General features: G+C 48.3%; 2 protein-coding genes across 2 annotated transcripts in view; both read right to left on the bottom strand.

Moving 5' to 3' along the window:
• The window catches only part of LOC135810550 (cytoplasmic tRNA 2-thiolation protein 2-B-like), a 41,799-nt gene extending 27,524 nt beyond the window's left edge, over positions 1-14,275 (bottom strand). Inside the window, exons 1-7 of the mRNA XM_065324044.1 lie at positions 13,993-14,275; positions 11,234-11,312; positions 7,973-8,032; positions 7,154-7,214; positions 6,302-6,411; positions 4,732-4,979; positions 4,386-4,431 (exon numbers count right to left, since the gene is read on the bottom strand). Coding sequence (XP_065180116.1) covers positions 4,386-4,431; positions 4,732-4,979; positions 6,302-6,411; positions 7,154-7,214; positions 7,973-8,032; positions 11,234-11,312; positions 13,993-14,147 — 759 coding nt within the window. The 5' untranslated portion in view covers positions 14,148-14,275. The remainder of the gene's footprint in view (positions 1-4,385; positions 4,432-4,731; positions 4,980-6,301; positions 6,412-7,153; positions 7,215-7,972; positions 8,033-11,233; positions 11,313-13,992) is intronic.
• A 1,057-nt stretch (positions 14,276-15,332) lies between these two features.
• LOC135810534 (uncharacterized) lies at positions 15,333-20,660 on the bottom strand. The gene is made up of 3 exons (XM_065324030.1): positions 20,421-20,660; positions 20,275-20,346; positions 15,333-16,685 (listed from the first exon to the last, which is right to left on the bottom strand). The coding sequence occupies exons 1-3, from the start codon at positions 20,466-20,468 to the stop codon at positions 15,870-15,872; spliced, it is 936 nt and encodes a 311-aa protein (XP_065180102.1). The 5' UTR covers positions 20,469-20,660; the 3' UTR covers positions 15,333-15,869.
• Positions 20,661-20,916: the final 256 nt, after the last annotated feature.

Below are 20,916 nucleotides of genomic sequence, written 5' to 3'. Positions count from 1 at the left end.
CCAGGCCAGCAGGCGACAACTTTCACACCAAGGTTCAACTCGAGTGACAGGACTGCACCCAAAAAAGGTCAAACAGGCTAGTATGTTGCAGGCACGGTGACTGGTGTATGCAGGAGCACGTGACCGCTTGTTCATCCATGTTCAATTGAGAATAAAGGAGGAACGCTGCATCGCAGCCTTTTCGGGCCAATCGCAGTCATCCGTGCTTTTATAAGAACGGCATGGCGCTTTTAGTGACATTTTGCATACAAATCCCCATCTAGTAGGGCGCAGTCACCCAGTTTCGGTGGAAGTGCGCGAGTTCGATTGGGATTCAAGTAGGAAGGGAGCGTCTCAGCTTTCTCGGACCAAGACCATTCGACTTAGCACCCCGAAGACTACAACTGGTGAAATTTTGATTTTAGCCTTAACTTCCCCTTTAACAGGAAGGAGCATGTTCCGGATGTAAGTAAGCATGCAAGAATGTCCTGCAATGGGTGTATCGGTGGCGGTGTGTTTGTGTGTGGTGTGCGAATCTCTCAAGGGGAGACAATTTATGACCAGTGTCTGGTAGTGAGCAAGTACAAGTGGTGTGTGTTTGCACGAGCGTGAGAGAGACCGACAGACAGACAGAGCCAGAGAGACAGGCAAACAGACAGACAGACAGAGAGTTAAGTCAGATGGTTAGTGTACTGATGCCAGATAGTGATTAGGTCTGTTGCCATCCGACATACCCGTTGACCAACGAACTATTTCTGGTCATATTGACTCCTGCGTACTGTAATTTCACAAGTTTTCGATGTACTTTTATTTTGGGTACTTTGGGTGCATCTGTTTCATACCTAAAATATCAATACCTGAACAAACACTAATACACATAATTCAATAGGGAACTGCTTCTCTGTACCTACAATTTTTGTTCACCTAACCCGGCCTTTTGCTCTCATACCGAAAATGTTGAGCACCGAAAATTTCTGGAATTAGAGTAATCAAAAGTGATCGTAAAGCCTACTATATCAGACCCACTCTGATTTAGCAGCCCACACTAGTCTGAAGAAAAACCTTGACTGGGGAAGGGGGGGGGGGGGGGGGGGTTGGGAATGCAGTTGGACACCCTGATGTTGCCAGCCCTTTTTATGCATTGTGTTCTCATGGACTCACTGCTGTGCGGGGCCCTAACTCCTAAGTGGAGTAATCTTTTTTATCAGATTATGTCCACCGTACTGGCAGGTTGGGGATGTGGGGGGGTTCTCTTGAGCTTTGCTCCCTGGGGAGACCTAAGTGACCAGCGTATAGCAGTGAGCAAGTATACGTACAGTGGACACGTGTGTGTGTGCGTGCGTGCGTGTGTGTGTGTTTGCATGTGTTCGTGTGTGTGTGTGTTCACGTGTGTCTGTGCGTGTTACCGCGACTGGTCAATCTTGCATTCTCCCGGGACCTGTGCTTTGTTGAGGTGACATTCTTCAGTATCGCATTCACGAACTGATGGTGCGGGAATGGTCACCTGGATGTATTCGCAGTGATTGGCGATATGCGCACGGTGTCCCTATTCCCAAGAAAGGCAACCTCCGCGTATGTGACAACTGGTGTGGCATTAGTCTACTGGATATTGCAGGCAAGCTGTTCGCACGGATCATTCAGGACCGTCTTGAGGAGATTGAATTCTGCCAGAAAACGCAATGTGGCTTCCGCAAGGGACGACGTGGCTGTGTTAATGTGTTTTTTTTTGGTGCACGGCAGCTTGGAGAGAAGGCCCTCGAGCATGCGTCAAATTTGTATGTGCTTTTCGTAGATTTACGAAAGGCTCTTTGCCATTTCACACGTTTTAGTTCTAAAGACTTCATCTTATTTCGGCACTGCAGCAATTTGTAGCTCTCTCTTAGTCTATACGGTAAATATTGTACTGTGAACTCTGTACGACAAGTTCTGCCACAGTTTGTAGCCTCTAGGTTTACACAGCCAGAGCTCACATTATTCCCAACTGCTGCATACTGCTCTCCCAAAATAATGATGTGCGCGTGCTCCGTACGATGTTGCACTGCCACGCACTGTTGTATTCACTTATCGTACAAATTCTCTTTCAGTCCGAGCAAATAAATCAGTTATCAACTCATCTCCTAACTGTGCACTTGCGGGTTTGTGCCGGTTAGTGACATGGTGCCGAAACCTGCTTCCTAGTTCCTCGCCACTGCCCCCAACCGAGCCTTGCTCCTGGTTGACTCGCCCTTTGGGGTTTGAGTTGTGAAAATGGGCGACACAAGATTGCCGACGGCTATCCAGACCAGCAAGCGTGCTCTCAAGCTCCTGTACGAAGAACTGCAGGAGGAGACGACAGTCGGCGAAGATCTTAAAGGAATTGTTGGAAAGAACGGAAGCTAGCTTGAATGATTTTGTAGAGAATGTGGAGGAATATGAGCCAAAGGGTAAAGACAACAAAGAGATTAAGAATGGTTTGGAGGTTATTGCCTGTGTTTATCTGTGGTCCTGGAGAAATTAGGCGTTCCTCACTGGATGTTGTCTTCGATTCAGTCCTTGCTCACAATCACGGTATGCTCGCCCAAGTTCCTTTTGGCAATGGCAAGTTGTCTGAGTTTGAGGTCCGAAACAGTTTGCGTCAGGGCTGCACACTTGCTCCTATCATCTATTCTGCAGCTGTTGTGGCCCACTGGCAGGCGGTTTCCTCTGTTCCTGGCTTCCCACTGCGCTATTGTATGGGTCGCAAGCTCGCCGGTGACCGCACAGCCAAGAGTCGCCTTGAGCAGCTTGATGCAACGGAGTTATGCCGATGATGCCGTGCTGTACACCACCTCCCATGAGAATCTGTGCACTAAGTTATGGCCAATGAATTCATCTCACCCGCGGCTGACCGGGGCCTCACAGTCAGTATCACCAAGACCAAGGCAATGTCGGTTGGACCAGGTCGGGTGTGTGCGGATCTCTCTGTCCTCGGTGGTGATGACGTTATCAGTTGCCAGGATGAATTCACTTACCTTGGAAGCAACATCAGTGCGGATGGTCCACTGGATCTGGAAATCGCATCCCGTCTGGCAAAGGGAGCGCGCGCCCGCGTTCGGTAGCCTAGTAGACCCCATTATTTTTTACAAAAACACACACACACACACCATTTGACGGCACAAAGCAGCAAGGCAGCGATGAGACATATGGAATGGCAGGAGTGGGGGAGAGGCAGGGGCAGCTTGACCGTCCATAGGATCTCGGCTTCATTGCAACCCAAGCGCTCCATCTTCCGCAACACGTCGCTGTCTCCAGGGACATGGTGCTGTGTGTACATGTATCAAGGCTACGTTCTGATGGTCGGCAATGGCAGGGGCCGTGCGCTGTCACTGTCTACACCGGCTTGGCCACCTTGGGCGAAAGGAAGATTCCCGGATCCCCAGGCGTGTTCTGTTTGCTGAGGGTCTGAACACAATGCCCAGACATGGTCCCAAGAAGCATCGGACTGGAGGGACATCGCCGCTGAGGACCTGAGTGCCCGGTGCGTGACAGGCAACTGGTGCTTCTTAGCACAGAACAGAAGAGACTAGCGCCTCATTCGTGATCGTGCCCGGCCGGCTGTTCCAAAGCCTAGAATGTTCATTCGCAGCAGTGGCAGGGACTTCAGTCGGCCCAATGATTAGACTCGGCACAGGAGATACGGTACTGCAACTTCTGATGCTATTACTGCGCGGAGCAATGGGCATCCAAAGGTGTGTGGGTGCGTGTATGCGTGCGTGTGGGTGCATGCGTGTGGGTGAATGTATGCAAGTGTGAAGATGAATGCAGTGAGAGGTACGTTCTATCCAATGCAAAGAGAAAATTATGTTATTTATATATCCACTGAACTTTACAGAATGGTTTCACATCAGTTTGTCATGTGACTAAACGTGTGTAGAAAGTGATCATGGCATGTGGACAGTGGAACCAACATGGCCGACATAATGTGACCCATAGATGCAGGGGGTTGAGTGGAGTTGGAATCAACATGGCTGTCCCGTATGTTCATGTGATGGATAGCTGCAAAGTCACTACTACTAGCACACTGGACTGCTTCGCTGTACAGTGTGTAGTGTACAGTGTACACGAGTGTGTGGGTGTGTCAAGACAAGCACTGGAAGAAGCAAACACATGCCACTGATTACTAAACTCAGATACAAAAATCCAAGCAAAGGACAGTGGCGACTCATACGGTAGATATTCTACAGTTGCGCTCGGCGAAATATTTGGCGCCCTCAACTCACACGCCTTTGACGCCCTGGAAGTGGCACGATTGCGGCTGGACGTACACCCGTACAAATACAACGATGTAATCGGAACTGGTCCAGGGCGTCAGTTGTGCACTTCGGGCGTCGGATTTCACCGAGCGCAACTGTAGCTACGAGAACACGGAAAGTTATTTTGTTACATACCCAATCAAAGTGACCACAGGCGGCGATGGCAGACAGCAGGCGCGCTCTGAACGGGAGAAAGCAGCCACAAGAGATGCAAGCAATCACACTGCTAGAATGCACACACAATGACAGTCATGGGGTTGGATTTCAATTACCCCCGTGTAGACCTACACCAGGGATTGGATTTCAAATACCACCCGTGTAGACCTACACCAGGGGTTGGATTATAATTGCCACCTGTTAGATCTACGCCATGGTTTGGATTTCAGCTGCCTGGACCTGCGCTAGACCCAGCTCTGCTGTTCATGCCAGCAAACACACAATGATCAACATTGCACAAGTGACAGAGGGAAGGTATGCTTACCGAAGAGTCGACACCAGGTCTTCCTTCGCCGTCAGGCTTTTGCACGACGCCACGCAGTCGACAAGACGGGAGCGCTCCGATGGAAGTGCTGGCGGCAGCGGCACTGGCTCGATGCCTTGCTGACAGTGGCGCTCCTCACCCGCCTCCTCAGCACCGGCGGCGGCCGCATCGGACGCTGCGTCCGGTAGCTGTGGACTGACTACAGCGCGTGTAAAGTACTGCTCAATATTGCCGTCCTCGCAGAATACCTACACAGTGAAGCATACATACACAGTGAAGAATACCTACACAGTGAAGCATACATACACACGGGGAGAATACATACCGTAAGACATGTTACAGTAAAACCTGTCATGGTGACCACTCTGATAAGGCAACCACCTGTCCTAGAGGACCACTACAACCAGGACCAAGGGGTACAATTTCAAGTCCAATGACCCTGGATAAGGCGACCACCTGCACACAGCGACCACTTTTCGAAGGTCCCATGAGCGGTCGGCTTAGACAGGTTTATAACGAGTCACAAATTTAACGATTGTCCAAAACCCATAGGTTAGCGAGAAGATACATTAACGATCTTGCAGTCTTCAGGCATATACGCACACAACACATGTGATGTCGTATACTACAGTCCATTCATCGGAAACTGGCCCGCTGGCTTTTGAAAGTCGGATTTGGGCCGAATTGAGGATCAAAAACCCACTTTAAATCTCAAAAATCTGGGTTTTGGATCTGCTTCTCCATGCATTTTGCCATGGCATACCTGTCCTAATTTTGTAAAACCTGGCTGAATTTCTATTTCCCTCTTCTTGGACTTTTCTGGCCTCAAATGTGGCAAGGAGTAATTGCACGGGTCACACAATGCAGGATGTACTGTTGTTTTCACGATATCTACAACTATGTGAGAGAGACACCAAAAAGTTAGGGTGCCAGTTTCCAATGAATGGACTGTAGTAGGCTCAACAGAATGTATCATAATGAAGAAATGGCGCTCGTTAAAACGTTTTACTTCCTCGTTATATTCATCATGTTTTACAGTAGCCATCGCACTGTTGCACTTGCCATGAAAAGCCCTACAAACTACTTCCAGTCCGGGTCAAACCAAACAACATGAGTGCAACATACAACCAAGGCTAGGGGACCCCAACAGGCCAAGCGCCCTCTTAGTTCTCACAAGCTTAGGGTCTTAACACAGAGTAGAAGAAATATCTATAAAAAATAATTTAGACTGCCCTGCATAGACACTTTGTACGGTGAAACAACTGTTCAGTATAAAGCACCTTGGAAACAATAAACTAGTATGGTAAGTACACCCACTTGACGGCATACTAAACCTTGCGACTATATTGTAACCACAACTTGCGAACAACAAAACTTTTCTCATGGCCAGTCGAGGGTCGTTGTTCGCAAGGTTGACTGTGCATGTAAAAGCGACAGGAGTGATATTGGTGTAAAAAATTAAAAAATTAATATACAGGAACGACCCCGAGCCCGTAAAATACGGTACAATGATCCAGAAGAAGGGTCACCTGAACAAGCACATGCCACTACCAGTAATTCAAGGCCGTACCAGTTCAAGAGGCAGAACACAGAACGGGAAGCCACTGTCCAACAGCACGCGGTGCACACTACCCAGCGTTCGACGTCGCTCATTGTCGGACCAGCCGTGTACGCAGGATTCTATATCGCACGGGCACAACAAACAGCCAAACAGGCCATGAAACAAATGCAGCAGGTCAAGATACAGTAGAAGGTGACCACTCTGATAAGGCAACCGCCTGTCCAAGAGGACACTGCAACTAGGACCAAGGGACGTTATTTCCAGTCAAATAGCACAGGATAAGGCAACCACCTGCACGCAGCGATCACTTTTCGAAAGGTCCTATGAGCGGTCGGCGTAGACACGTTTCACTGTTATCTTAAAACGAGATGGATTCGTGCAGCGCTTTGCTCATGAAAGGCTGTCTGAAAGTGTCCCAATCAACTCCCTGGTCTGTACATTGTCTACACTGTACAGCCAGTACTGTATAAGCAGAAATATTCGTCTGAAATTTTAATTTCATCTTTTTCGTCCAAGGAGTTTTTGGACTAAATTAAATGCCAGACTAATGTCGATTTGTCCAGATTTTTAATACAGTCAGACCTCGCTTATCCGGTCCTCTTTTATCCGGATCCCTCGCCATCAGGAAGAAAATAGCTGGTTACAGATGTACCGAACACCGGTTCCCTCGCCTATCCGGATATTTTCGTGGAAAACGGACGTGTGCGGTTAATTAAGCGAGGTCTGACTGTACACTCTTATGATCCATGGACGAAATTTTCAACCACACAAACTCCCTTTCTTTGGAGTTTGACGCAATTATTGACCGACGAAATGTTCTGCATGTACAGTAACTGTTACCTACAAAAGCTACCCACTTACCGTCCACATAACACACAGTCGGGACAAAGCGCAGCTTGCGTTGCTCAGCGTCACTGAGACCCTGAACACATGCAGGACACAGATTGAACACACGAAGATCACCCTGCAAGCAAGCACTATGTACATACATGTGACGCACATACAGTCACTCATGGAGACATACTACAGTTCTGCTCAATGAAATCCAGTCGCGTCACTCAAGTACACGCCGGGCAAGTACACGCCGGGCGTTGCGCAGCCCTAGATCTGCGAGCAATGGGCTGCGAAACGGTACCAGGCGCAAACTTGAGCGACGCGACTGGATTTCATTCAGCGGGATTGTAGTTACCGTAAAATACCGCCAGAGCGCCCCCTCTCGCGAGAGCGCCCCACCTTGATTTTACAGCCAGAGAAAGGAAAGTCGTGTGGCAGAGTGCAACAAAGTTTGTACGGTGTGACAACCTCAGTATACTAAGGTCACACTTGGTAGGTTTTTGTGTGGAGCTCGGGTCTGCTTGAAGGCAAATTGAGTACGGATTGACTGCACAACGTGTCTGATACCGTAAGTCAACAAATATTCGGCGCACATTTATTTTCGGCAATTATCGGCCTGAGCATCTTTAGCCTAAAATTTGCTGCGGCTAAACTTTTGTTTAGAAGGCTCTATGTGAGATTGCATACAGGCAGCAGCAGTACAGGCTGAAATTTAAATGCGGCCGAAATGTGTTTTAGCCCCGGGAGGCTGAAATTTAAATGCGTGGAAAACTTGTATAAATGATCAAGACCAGGGTTGATAGGTTAGGTTGGTTACAGCAACGATGTTGCTCGCCTGCCACTTACCTCCTTGGAGAGACCTAGCAGTGTGGAGGAAGCTACCCCGCCAGAGTACGCTAGAAGTGCCTGTCACACACATGTAAGTCAAATGCATGCACACGCACACGCGTACACACACACACACGCACGCACACGCGCGCGCGCGCGCGCGCACACACACACACACACACACACACATACACACACACACACATGTTCATAGTCTCAGTGAAGGCATCGAGACGGGATCGCTCACAGGACAGCAAAGCAGGTACAGCATTCAGAATCTACACATGGAATGCCCCCCCCCCCCCCCCCCCTCCCTCACAAACAGCAGCCCTGTGATGCTCTACAGCTCTGAAACTCATAAGCCCAACTCTGCTCACAAGTCCTTTCCCACTAAGGCCGGGCATTACGACCAGCAGAGATACGTTCAGCCGGGACAAGATGCAAGTAGTTGATCAACGCCAGAGAAATGGAATTCAGGCTGAAATGCAGCTAGACAGCGTCAGTTTTGTCTCAATAGACAACATTGATAAAGACATGCCATGGAAAAGGATGCATGTCCACCCCACTAAGGCTGGGCATTACCGCCAGCAGAGATACGTTCAGCCGGTATAAAATGCATGTGGTTGACCAACGCCAGAGGAATGGAATTCAGGCTGAAATGCAGCTAGACACCATCAGTTTTGTGTCGATAGACAACATTGATAAAGACATGCCATGGAAACGGATGTATTGCCACGATCAAAAGAGGGGTTTCGTGGCACATTTGTGCAACATGTAAATTCCCAGCCCTGCAGCAACAAGGAGGGCAAGTCTGAAGGAACAGGAGCTCCAAACATACTGCCATTTGAATGCTTTGAAGTGTGAGCAAGCAAGACGATGCTCCTAGTGCTAAGCGGCGTCGTACTCAAAAGGAAAGCACCACCACTACTCACAGTGCAGCTCTTGAGCAAGTGGTTGGACAAGATGCCAGATCGTCAAGCAAAACCCACCAGGTAACCTTGCCTTATTAAACCAGAGATTGGTAAAATCGATCCGGTTCGCCAGGTAAGGTTATGTCCTTGCCGCGATCCAGAGCTTGAGCTGTCCTTGGCTTTTTTGCACGTCTCTCTCATCTTCTTGATCCGCCCTGGATAGTTCGTGACAGCAGCTTTCACTTTGGTTATAGAACACCTTGACGTGACTCAGCCTTGTTTCTGGCCTTTTGCCACAACATCGACAAGTTTTCTCGTGGAGGTAAGGCTATTGTGCTGCTCATTGAGAAGAATCAGCTTGAAAGCATGAACAGTTTTTTGCGTACCCCTACCGCGTGTCGTGTATTTATTGATGCATCAGGATGGAGGAGCCCATGAAAACCTTGCCCAGCTGTGCCGCTTGTGTGCAGGCAAGCTGCATCGCAGATATTCTGGTAGGGTAGCGTCAGTGTACCTCGTGAAGGACTATAGTGTGGACACAGCTCGCTGCTACAGCACAGATACACGTCTGGGTGACCCTGAAATTCATCCAACGTATCTTTGTGCATCGTGTAGAGCCACTCGTACCAAGTTCAGTGCAAAATCTGGAAGCTACAGCCCAATGTCCAGAAAACGAAAGTATTGTATATTCCTGCATCTCCACCACCTGTGCCTTTGACGTTCCCGAACTGTACACAGGCCCTGGAAATAGTAACGTCTCATAAGCACCTGGGAATCGTTCTTGACTCGCAGCTAACATGGTCCGAACATGCTGACCATATTTGCCTTAAAGCATCCAGACATTTAGGAACTCTGAAGCCTCACTGCCGTTACCTGCCTCACAATTGTACATCTCTGTTTTTCTCTGTGTATATTTGTCCAATCTTTCATTACTGTGACATGACATAGCCTGGTGTGGTTTGTCAACCACGATAGCAGACAAGTTCGAGGTTTGCCAACGAAAGTTATTAAAAAAATTCAATTTTGCTTGCCTCGCGATTTCTCCCCTGCATCACTATGGTCTCGCTCATGTTTGCCCCCTTTCTAGTCGATGCAGTCTCTACAGCAACATGCTGATTAAAAAAACAAAACTTAAAGAGGACCCAATGCATCTTTTGCCCTACGACTGGTTTGTGCGGAGCCGACCAACAAGGGCCAAGTCTCTCTACCTGCAGCCCGTACTGTCCAGTTTACGAAATCCCCTCTGTTTCATTCCTATTCGGACTGGCTCAAGCTATCAAGTCTAGCCGCCCATCATTGCCACAGCACGTCTCGGTTTCGTCAAGTTGTTTGCCGTGAGTTGTGTTTTCCTGCAGCACTCACAGGTGTTTAACTATACGACGTAATTACCGATTGTATTACCAAAGTGTCTTTTAAAATGGCTGAGCTTTGCTTTCCTCCCTGTTCCATTCTTTCCATTTATTTCTTTTTTTTCTCTCTCCTTTCTTTTTTGTACTTTTTCCATGGCTGGGTATCGCCCTCATCTCTGGGGTTGCTCCCCATACCAGCGCTGCTATGCATACGCTCTGAGATTTAGCTGAAAAAATAAATAAATAAATGAATAAAAGTCTCTACAACCGGCTCAACATCGTCATCCAGTGAGTGCAGTGCAATCGCTGCATCCAGTGCAACATCTAGGCCTCGGGTTGCCCGCCAATGGCTTAAACTTAAAGCAACCCAAAATCAGTCCTTGTATGTCATGTGAGATGGGGGAGAAAATCCGGTGCAGAGTGGTCGTCCAGCAAAGAAAAAGAAGTTCGTGGGCGTGCAGGCCTCATCCAGCACGTCCAAGGAGCATGTTGCACTGGATGCTGCCATTGACATGGAAGAAGAGGACTTCTACCAGATCACTGCTTACTACTTTAAGAACCAGGAATGGAAGGAGCCGAGTAGGTTCATTCCTCCCGTGCCGAGCCTAGCGTGTGCTCTGTGTGTGTGTGTGTGTGTGTGTGTGTGTGTGTGTGTGTGTGTGTGTGTGTGTGTGTGTGTGTGTGTGTGTGAGAGCGTGTGTGTGTGTGTATGTATGTGTGTGTGTGAGCGGGTGTGTGTGCGTGCGTGTGTGTGTGTGTGTGTGTGTGTGTGTGTGTGTGTGTGTGTGTGTGTGAGTGTGTGTGTGTGTGCGTGTGTGTGTGTGTAATGGGCTTAAACCGGTCAAAGCCAACACCATTCTAAACGATGGCGGTACGCGGTCCTCTCTCACCAGTGATGTCGCAGCATAGCTTGTCCCCGTAACACCTGGCTACTATTCACCTGTGTATCACTGTGATTATGAGCAAAGCCCCAACATGTGCACAGTGGCGTAGTACTAGTGACACGACTAAAACCTTACCGTATCTCCCTTGTGGATAAGCCTGGCCTTGCCAAATGTTGTTCGGAACTTCTGACGGCATTGCAACAGGAAACATTCTCTGCATACACCAGCAGCAGCAACGCAACAAAAAGAAGAGAAAAAGATTACAGTATTTGAGTCTGGGACTAGGCAATGTAGTTAGCGGTGGCCATTGGTTCCGGTCCGGCTGCGGCTGGACGCCTGGCAAACCATCAGTGCTGCACTCTGGACCAACAGAGAGTGTGCAACTTGACTATGGGCGCTGTCCCGGCAGAATTTCAAGTTGACGTCATTTTTATGAAGCAATACGTATTGCGGTATACACACGCTATCAGAAGTGTCCTGGACATGTGGTGGACAAGGCCCCATTTGATCCCGTACAAACTAGACCAAGGAAACACGCGTGATCCATTGGCATCCCGCACAACTGTCGTAAATCACTGGTGCAAGGAGCATCGCATCATACAAATGACGTCAACCTGAAATTCTGCCGGGACACCACGGTACTACAGTTGCGCTCACTGATATCCAACCCAAAGTGCAAAGCTGGCATCCTGGACCAGTTCCGATTACATCACTGTACATGTACATGTGTGCGTCCAGCCGTATTCGTACCACTTCCAGGGCGCCAAGGGCCGTGCAAGTTGAGGGCGCTAAATTCACACGTCGGGTCGGATTTCACCAATCACAACTGTAGTATGCGGGAGTTGCACACTCATGGGGGGTTATGTACTCTTGGTTGAACCCAAAGCAGGGTCAATCGTGCACAGGGCGCAAATAATGTGTACAGGTTGGTCACGTGATGTGAAGGTCTGCCATCGCAGAGACGCAGACCCCATAGCCTAGAGTTGCACACTCTCGGGGTAATAAACGCTTGACAGTGCTTGCAAGCAAGACTGGCAACGAGATCAAGATGAGGATTTATACGTGTATGTGCTGTCCCCGGGGAAAATCGCGATTCCGCGGCCGCGTTTTTTCCCGCGATTTTCCCCGCGTTTTTTGAACTTTTTGCTGCACTACACGTACACACCGTGTACTGTTCGGTTGACCGTTGTGAGCCGTTGACGTCACAAACTGGTCAAGTAGAGAGTCTACGTGTAGGGCGCGCGCTCCCTAGCATACACATGGCACATGACAGGCTCCCCGGTCACTGTGGTGCACCGGTGGCGCTGAAAGCACCCTGCTCTGCGCTTGACTGCAAACTTGCCGCATATCAATATTCACCGCATATTTACCGCAAATTATGCCATGTTTACCCGCAAATTACACCGCAAATTCTGGGATTTTTTCTGCGATTTTCCCCGGGGACAATACGTGTCATGATACGACGTGAAAAGATCAGCATTCGCTGCAACAGATCCCTACTCGTCATACCTCAGTACTGCATACCTCCAAAGGGCTACAGAGATCTGTATCAGGTATAGCTGAGCTACTGTGTATCCGAGGCCAAATAACTGGTGTAGCATACGGCAGGGTCCTCAAAAATGGCACTTTTAATATATCTCATGGATAAAAAGGAATTTGTGGACATCACGCAACTACATTATCAAACAAAAGGGTGTTTGTCAACTGACAATCGCTCCATTCAGTTGCCATTCACAATCTGCACATGTGCTGCATTGAATATTCTCTTGTGATGTTGAAAAATTACCACGTTTCGGGCCAGTCACCCATCGTCGGGACTGACCCGCAACGTCAAAACACATCTACGAGGCGCAAACCAACAACCGCACTCGCTGACTGTATATAATCTGGTTACTTTGTGGGACAGTTAGTCATAACTCGTAATATATTGTCCTTCCTTTTTATCCATGATTACTAGTACATGGGCTCACCATCCAAGTTCAAAATATATCCCATATTATATCATATCCACGGATGGAGAGCCAAGGATTAAAATTTAAAAAAGGACCAAAAGTTTACAAGTTATCCGTTTTGTCCAACACTAACGGTTAATACTGTTTAGTCAAAAGTGTGCAACAATTAGCACAAAACCGACTGATGTTCCAAGTTGGAAGGCTGCTGGTTTGCGCATTCTAGACGTGATGCAGCTAAGCATCAGGTCGTTGAATTTCATGATCTCATCATCATCGTCTGCTTAGTGTTGGACAAAACGGATAACTTGTACACTTTTGGTCCTTTTTTTAAATTTTATATCATATCCAGGGAAGTTTACAATAAACTGTTTCATTGTAGCTTATCATACAGTACAACTCCTTCTACTGATAAATACCCTATATTTATTTGTATTAATTGTGTATGTTTCAGTCCCTCAGACTTATGCATATTTGTATTTATTTTGTATTTCTGGATTCTACACAGGCCATAGCCTAAATCAAGACTCTCCATAGAATTATACTGTGCACGTGTCCCTTGTACAAGTACTGGCAGTGAAAGTAATTGACTTTGCCTCGCTGAACATACATGTACTTGTAAATTGCAGCCCACAGATACGAATACTTTTGTAAATAAAATTAATGAATGTTCCTATCATTTTAGCAAAGCGAAAAGATGCCACAGCAATAACCCGCGGAGTCCAGAAAGATTTCTGTAATACATAACCAAATGACTCCAACCTTTACGTCTTTCACTCACAACTCTTTTCCTTGTGACAAAGAGAGATTATGGTGAAGTTGTGAACTTTTGAAGAGAAATTGAAAGTGAAGGGAATTCACAAATTTCCTTTCTTGCACAGCAATCAGGGAGGCCTGGCCCAACAATAATGAATTTATATTTATCTGTAATCAACAGTTACTTACTGGCAGAAGCATTCCTTGGTTCGCACAGCTATCAAGGCTGGTTTGGTACATTTGCGACACTTCTGCTGCAATGCCATTGAGTCACGACGTTCAACCGGCGCTGGATCTCCAACGCCGGCAGCGCCGAGCTCATCATCAGCATGAATACTACACATAATTCTCCAGCACACTATTACTAACTCTCCTTCACAAGACCAGGATGCAGCAACGACTCAGAGAAGAATCACAGCAGTGCAATGAGTTCAACAATTTATGGAAAATACACTGATTGAAGTGAAATTGCAGTTCACATTCAATGATTATGGTGACGTCAAAGTCCACCGTGAGTAGATTGACGTATGGAATCGAGCATGAGTACGAGGACGAAAGTGCGGAATCGGAGCCCGACGCGCGCTAGCGCGGAGGGCTCCGATTCTAGCACTTGAGTCCGAGTACGAATGCTTTGATACCATTTCTGACATGCATTGCACGATGGCTGAATCGGAGCACGCCTAGGCGTGCTCCGATTCAATCGGAGACCTGCAAGCGCTCACATGTGCACAGGTCTTCAGTGGCTGATTCAAAGCACGGCAAGTCGCGCTAGGATTCGCTGTTGCCATGTCGATTGTCATGTGACATGTCAGAATTCCAAATCGTGACCCAGGCCATGACCAGGTCGTACACGCACATGATCTGAACCAGGGAGTAGTATTTTTACTACTCCCTGGCCTGATCTGAACACAACGTCACCATGGTCACAAGAGTCAAGAGACAAGAGACTTTTGATGAACAGAGAGTCTATCATGCCATGTACCAGTACGTCGACGTAGATCTACGACTAGTACGAGGCTGGATATCTTGGTATCAAGAGTTCATAACCCCCGGGCATGGGTTATGAACTCTTGTTGGTATGGCTTGAGGTTTTGAGATGGGCAAGAGTTGTTGTTTATACCGTTTTTGTATGGGCTATTCAAGCCTAACAACATCTCATACTTGCACTGCTCAGTGCTGCCAGTGCCTGCACTCCATACTGCAGCATATCACACTGCATGTACAGTATTGAAAAGGTGGAGCCCCTAAAAGGCCAATAAAATGGCCTTCAAGGGATATGGGCCGCGTACGATGAATTACCAAAGTGAAGAGAGATGAGGCATCCCCAGTCATGCATCTACACATATACACACCCAACACTGGCCACTCACTCACCCATCTACACATAGTGATACACACACCAACACTGGCCACTCGCTCATGATCTCCCTTCCAACCAGGGAGTCGTACGGCTTTCTGCTTCCACCTTTACCAGAAGCGGCACAAAGCAACCCTGGCCTGAATCACACGAGCAGAGAGCACATGTCGGGTAATGTACTGTGGGGCTTGACACCCATCAGATAGTCACACGCACAGTGGTAATCGTAAATAGCCAATGGTAACAAAAACTTGAACAAACAGCTGACACTACAACATAAGTCAATCATGAACGACCATGATTAATATAGTGATAATAAATAGCAGACCGAAACGTTGTAACGATACCAATGGATTTGTGTGAAATGCAGTGCTCTCTTGAGTGTAGGCAGGTTGCCTGCAAACAATTCAAGTATAATAAATAGCATGGATTCTATTTCATAATTAGGTATGGTTGATGCCGCATGCAAAAGTATTTAGTTCTTTACTGACTTTGGAATCCCGAATGGCTGGGTAGAAAAAAATCTGTTCTGTGACGCTAATTTGAAATACTAGAAATATTATTATGGAATGATTGACGACGGGGCACATACTAGTATGATGTGGTGCGGGGTTGGATAAGGGTGCCATTATGTGAGTACAGAGGCACGTACTGAGTAAGTAAGAGACGGAGGGGGGGGGGGGGAGGAGGAGGAAATTTGAGTACAAGTCTAGATTCTCTCGGCGACTGTCCACCGGTGTATCGTGCGTGTACTGAAGACGAACGGATTGGTGATTCTGACGCAGTACTTGAGCAGGAGAACAAGGCAAACGCCGCCGAGAGCGTCAACAAGATAGTGATGGGTGGAGTAGAGCGCCGCTAATGTGATCCACACGACGTGCAAGGCGGCCAGTGAGAATCCGAACGGTGGCTCGAATGCAGCTATCAGCGCCGGCCAGGCGACGTGCAACGACGGGAAGGCGCCGAACTTGACGGGCGACTTGGAATATATCCCATGGAATATGTCTATGCCCAGTATGGCGTCGGTGCGTTGAAATGCTGCCTCGTTGGGCAGTGAGCTGATCAGCCGGTTGGAGTTGTCGAACACGGCCGAGTCCGCAAACCATGGCGGAGCAGTGGGGAAGACAAACTGGATAATGACAGCGGTGAGGTTCAGCCATCCGGCCAACCAGGTGTATTGCAGCACCAGGTGCTGCCGTCGCATGCACAGCCAGAAAAAGTAGAGAAAGGGCAACGGGAAATGTATGAGGTACGGGATGGCGGCGAGGACGTCGAACAGGGGATGGGCGAACGAGGACAACACCCGGTGGGGCAGGTAGCCAAAGCATAGCATCTGTTCTAGCTTAGGCAGTATGTGCACATTGGGGGCTATGATGCTATCCAGGCCCGAGTAATGCCGCAGCACTGTGTAGTTGGCGAAGAAAAGGAGATAGGTCAGGAACGGCAGTGAGGCGATCAGTAGTGATCGAAGCGGCAGGTGAAACATCCATTGCTGCCATGTGCTGATATTGTGGGAGAGCTCAAGCTGCACCATTGGAAACAAACAGAACGCACATACGGCCACACAAATGGAAAGTGACAATGGGAAAAATAGTGAGAATTAACTTTGAGGGTATCTCGCAGCTTCCACTGTAGAAAGTAGTTGGGTGGAGACACCCGCTACTTCTTACGGAAAAATATATTATCTGGATTGTCCGCATGCACAAAAGCCATTGTGATGTCTCTCTCCATCTCTGCCCCTCTCTTTTACGACTGGTCAACTACCTGATTACCATGATTACAGAGGTAGCAAAACAGCTTTCCTCCACTCATGTAACACACGACGGACTTTCTGCTTTCATTCCGTAGCAGGAATATGTTCAGCCTTTTGTGTAGACTTGTCAACCGCTGGGTTTCCCAGAAACTTCTCCACTCCGGCGTTGTCTCAATATGCACACCACCACTAACAGTGTCTGTTCTAGCCTCTAGGATTTCAAACCAACCGGGTACACGTGTACCTGGCGCAGTTCTTGCAACCGGGTCAGAGCCGGGTCAGAGCCGGGCATGTTCAAGTGGGGCTACTGCATGTACATCAGGGAATCGTAATTTTTTTAATTTTTTTACTAAGTTACTCCCTGATGATGATGATGTACATGATTGTATTATTTAATTCCTCAAGTGCAATGTATGCACCTGCCTCTTCGAGCGGATGGAATGCCACTCTGGTCACTTTGATATGGATATATGTCCTCCGTTTCTTTTCACACACACCGCTAGGGGCAGTGGTTCTGCCGGGTCCAGAGATGTAATCTACGGCGCGTTTCAGCAGGGCTGCACACCTCGAACATGTAGGCTCTACTGAATGGAGAGCAAAAACCTTCCGGATTCTGACCCCGGGTGATGCTACGACTCCCTGATGGCCATTGATGGACCCCTGCTTCGTTTTAGGGTAGATTGGTCCTTTAGATCCAGATGCCGCGGTACGAATGCATACTCATTTGGGTAGTCTCCCTCCACAGTATTAAAGGTGGCACATACGCTAGTAGTGACTGGACCCTTCTGGTACAGTCAGACCTCGCTTATCCGGTCCTCTTTGATGCGGATCCCTCGCAATCCGGAAGAAAGTCGTTGCTAACCGATTTACAGCATATGTCATGCATACATACAGTATGTGTGTTCGATTACCCGGTTCCCTCGCCTATCCGAATATTTTTTGTGGAAAACGGATGTGCGCAGTAAAAGGGGAAGTTAGAGGAAGCTGAGACGCTCCATTCCTCCTTTATTCCCAATCGAACTCGCGCACTTCCACCGAAACTGGGTGACTGCGCCCCATACTAGATGGGGATTTGTATGCAAAATGTCACTAAAAGCGCTACATATGTTGTAGTCTTTTGGACGCTGAGTCGACTGGTTTTGGTCCGAGAATGCTGCGATGCAGCGTTCCTCCTTTATTCCCAATCGAACATGGTTGAACAAGCGGTCACGTGCTTCTGCGTACACCAGTCACCGTGCCCAGCCTAGCGCCTGCAGGGTACGCCTTACAGCCTGTTTGACCTTTTTGGGGTGCATGCCAGTCAAACGAATTGAACCTTGGTGTGAAAGTTGTCGCCTGCTGGCGCGGTGACCAGGTGACTTTGGCACGCAGGAGCACGTGACCGGTTGTTCAATCATGTTCGATTGGGAATAAAGGAGGAACGCTGCATCGCAGCATTCTCGGACCAAAACCAGTCAAATCAGCGTCTAAAAGACTACAATATATGGGCCAATCGCGGTCATCCGTGCTTTTTATAAGAACGAACTGGCACTTTTAGTGACATTTTGCATACAAATCGCCATCTAGTAGGGCGCAGTCACCCAGTTTCGGTGGAAGTGCGCGAGTTCGATTGGGAATAAAGGAGGAATGGAGCGTCTCAGCTTCCTCGGACTGCAAGTCGCTGTGGTCAGAGTGAACCCACGTTGACTCGGGAGTTTATTTATTTGCTGATGAAAGTTGAACTCAGTGACGAAATTCGCGTTGCGGTAAGGATTAGCAAATATATTTCGCTTGCATGACATCAAGCAGGATTCTAGACAAAGTGGAGTAGGGGGCGCAGCGCCCCCTGAGAGCCCTCCCGTTAAAAAGTGTCGCCCCTACTCATTTGTCGATTTTTGTGTTTTTTATGCCATTCAACGAAAATGCAGTCGATAGTCAGTAACAGAGGGTTCATAAAGGCACACTTGTCTGGAGTGAAGTCGGGGGTTCAACCCCCCCCCCCCCCCCCCCTGTGCGGTGCATTTTGCATGGAAAGACAATTTTGGAAAATGGGTTTGGGGGTACTGTCTCCCCTGCCCCCCCCCCCCCCCCACACACACACACTATTGTGACCTGGCTAGAACCCTGTGTCAAGAGCGTGCAACTCCAGCTATGGGGTCTGCAACGGCAGAACTTCCCATCACATGACAAAATTGTACAAATTATGTCTGATAGATGCTTTGGGTTCAGCTCTCTTGTGGTCACCTTGCACTGTTTGCCAGCGTCGCCTTTCGTGAACCATGTCACGTGATGTGAAGTTCTGCGGTCGCAGAGCTGGATAGATGGTGTGCAGGCAGTTAGACACTCTTGGGGCTGTGTACTCTTGATGATGTTGACAAGTCATACCTACATGTACATGTATGTGCAGATAGTACAAGAAAGTAACTTCATGACACGGACCCGTGATTCGTGCTCTGACTGGTTTTCTGAGAAAAAGTGCGATTGATCGCACTTCCAGTTCGCAAACCGAAATCCGTGATGCTAAACTGTATATCGTCTCCGGGAGCGCCATGCGGATATAATTACAGAGAACCAGGATGTCTCTCTTCAGATGAACTTCATGAAGCCACAGTTTATCTCATCACTCTCATACCAGTGCTGGTACAGTGCACAATTAAATTATTTACATCACGAGATAGAACGTGCATGTTCAACCTGACAGGTGTGGCACTAGAAACAAACAGCTGGTGGCCACGGGCTTCCTCCAAGCATGCCACACATGTATCAAGGTGTTAGCAAGATTATCACCGCTACTTCCTGAAAACCTGACAGTCAGTCCAGGCTCCTGCGTGCACGAATGTGACTCGAGTGGCAAGCTTCACTGACATGGCCATTATGGTGACCTTGGCTAGATCTGTTTGCATGTGTCTGTGGCATGACCATGACTGGCCAGGAGGAGTGTGGTTACAAGACGCGACATGGATTACGCGTGCTCAGCACAGTTATAACATCGAACGTAGATCTACTGGACAAAAAGCAAATGCAGACTCAACCGTAGTCGTGATCTAGAGGACAAGAGTTCAACGCCTGCTGCACGTACGATTTGTCCGTTGGGTGCTGGATTAATTTTGAATTTTTACACAAACAAACAACCGAACCAACGTCTCCCCCAGTACATTCTACTCCTCCGTTATCATCCTCCAGGCCTCTCTACAGACCAAACACCTAGCACTGGGATTTGATAGACAAGATTGACAACAAGCAGGCAAACTGTAGAACATGTACATGTACATGTGCATGCAGTCCGAGACGGTCCCACTTGTATTCAAGTACGTCTTGAGCTGTTCCACTTCCCCGCCACAAAATGACAATTTTGATTGACAGGAAGAGCAAATCCACTTACTCGTTTGGCAGTGAGGTAGTCCTCAACAGCAACAGAAAGTGATTTCGTGAAACGGTTCCATGACACGTTGAGCTGCAGCAACCAAAACACAAGCCGTTGAGTACTTTGTGCGGTCGCGTGGAAGAAAAAAAATTAAAAAAACATACTTCGGCAGATTTGAAGGTGTTACCAGGCGGCAATCGACCACCCTTCATTCTACAATCCTACTTGAAACTACAGTACCGGTAGGTGGTACCGGCACTCTGACAAGAGTAGTGCAGACTGAAGCAGAACTGAAGAGCCTTCCACCTTCCTCCTTGCCCTATCAAGTCAAGTCAAGATGATCGTCCAGCTTTCGTTGGCTTGGGCCTTGAAAACACCAAACACAATCAGCACGACCAGATGATCCCGGTCGATTTGAGTCGTCGGGAAAGTCGGACTCTTTGACGTAGATCTACGCGTCTGTGCAGGATACTGGATATATCGATAGCTCCTGCATGCACTGCATGCATGTGCATGCAGTGCATGCATGTGCTAGGCAGCACTTCGCTTCCCTTTCCGATCACTCAGATCAGACCCGATCATATCAGTCGGATCCATGTACCCGTACCCGGCCGGTATGTACCCGTACCCGGGGTACCCGGGTCGCGGATGGCTTTGTAA

Source organism: Sycon ciliatum, chromosome 1 (assembly GCF_964019385.1).
Source record: "Sycon ciliatum chromosome 1, ocSycCili1.1, whole genome shotgun sequence".
In the NCBI taxonomy this organism is placed as follows: Eukaryota; Metazoa; Porifera; class Calcarea; order Leucosolenida; family Sycettidae; genus Sycon; species Sycon ciliatum.
This window is presented reverse-complemented; position numbering and strand designations above follow the sequence as displayed.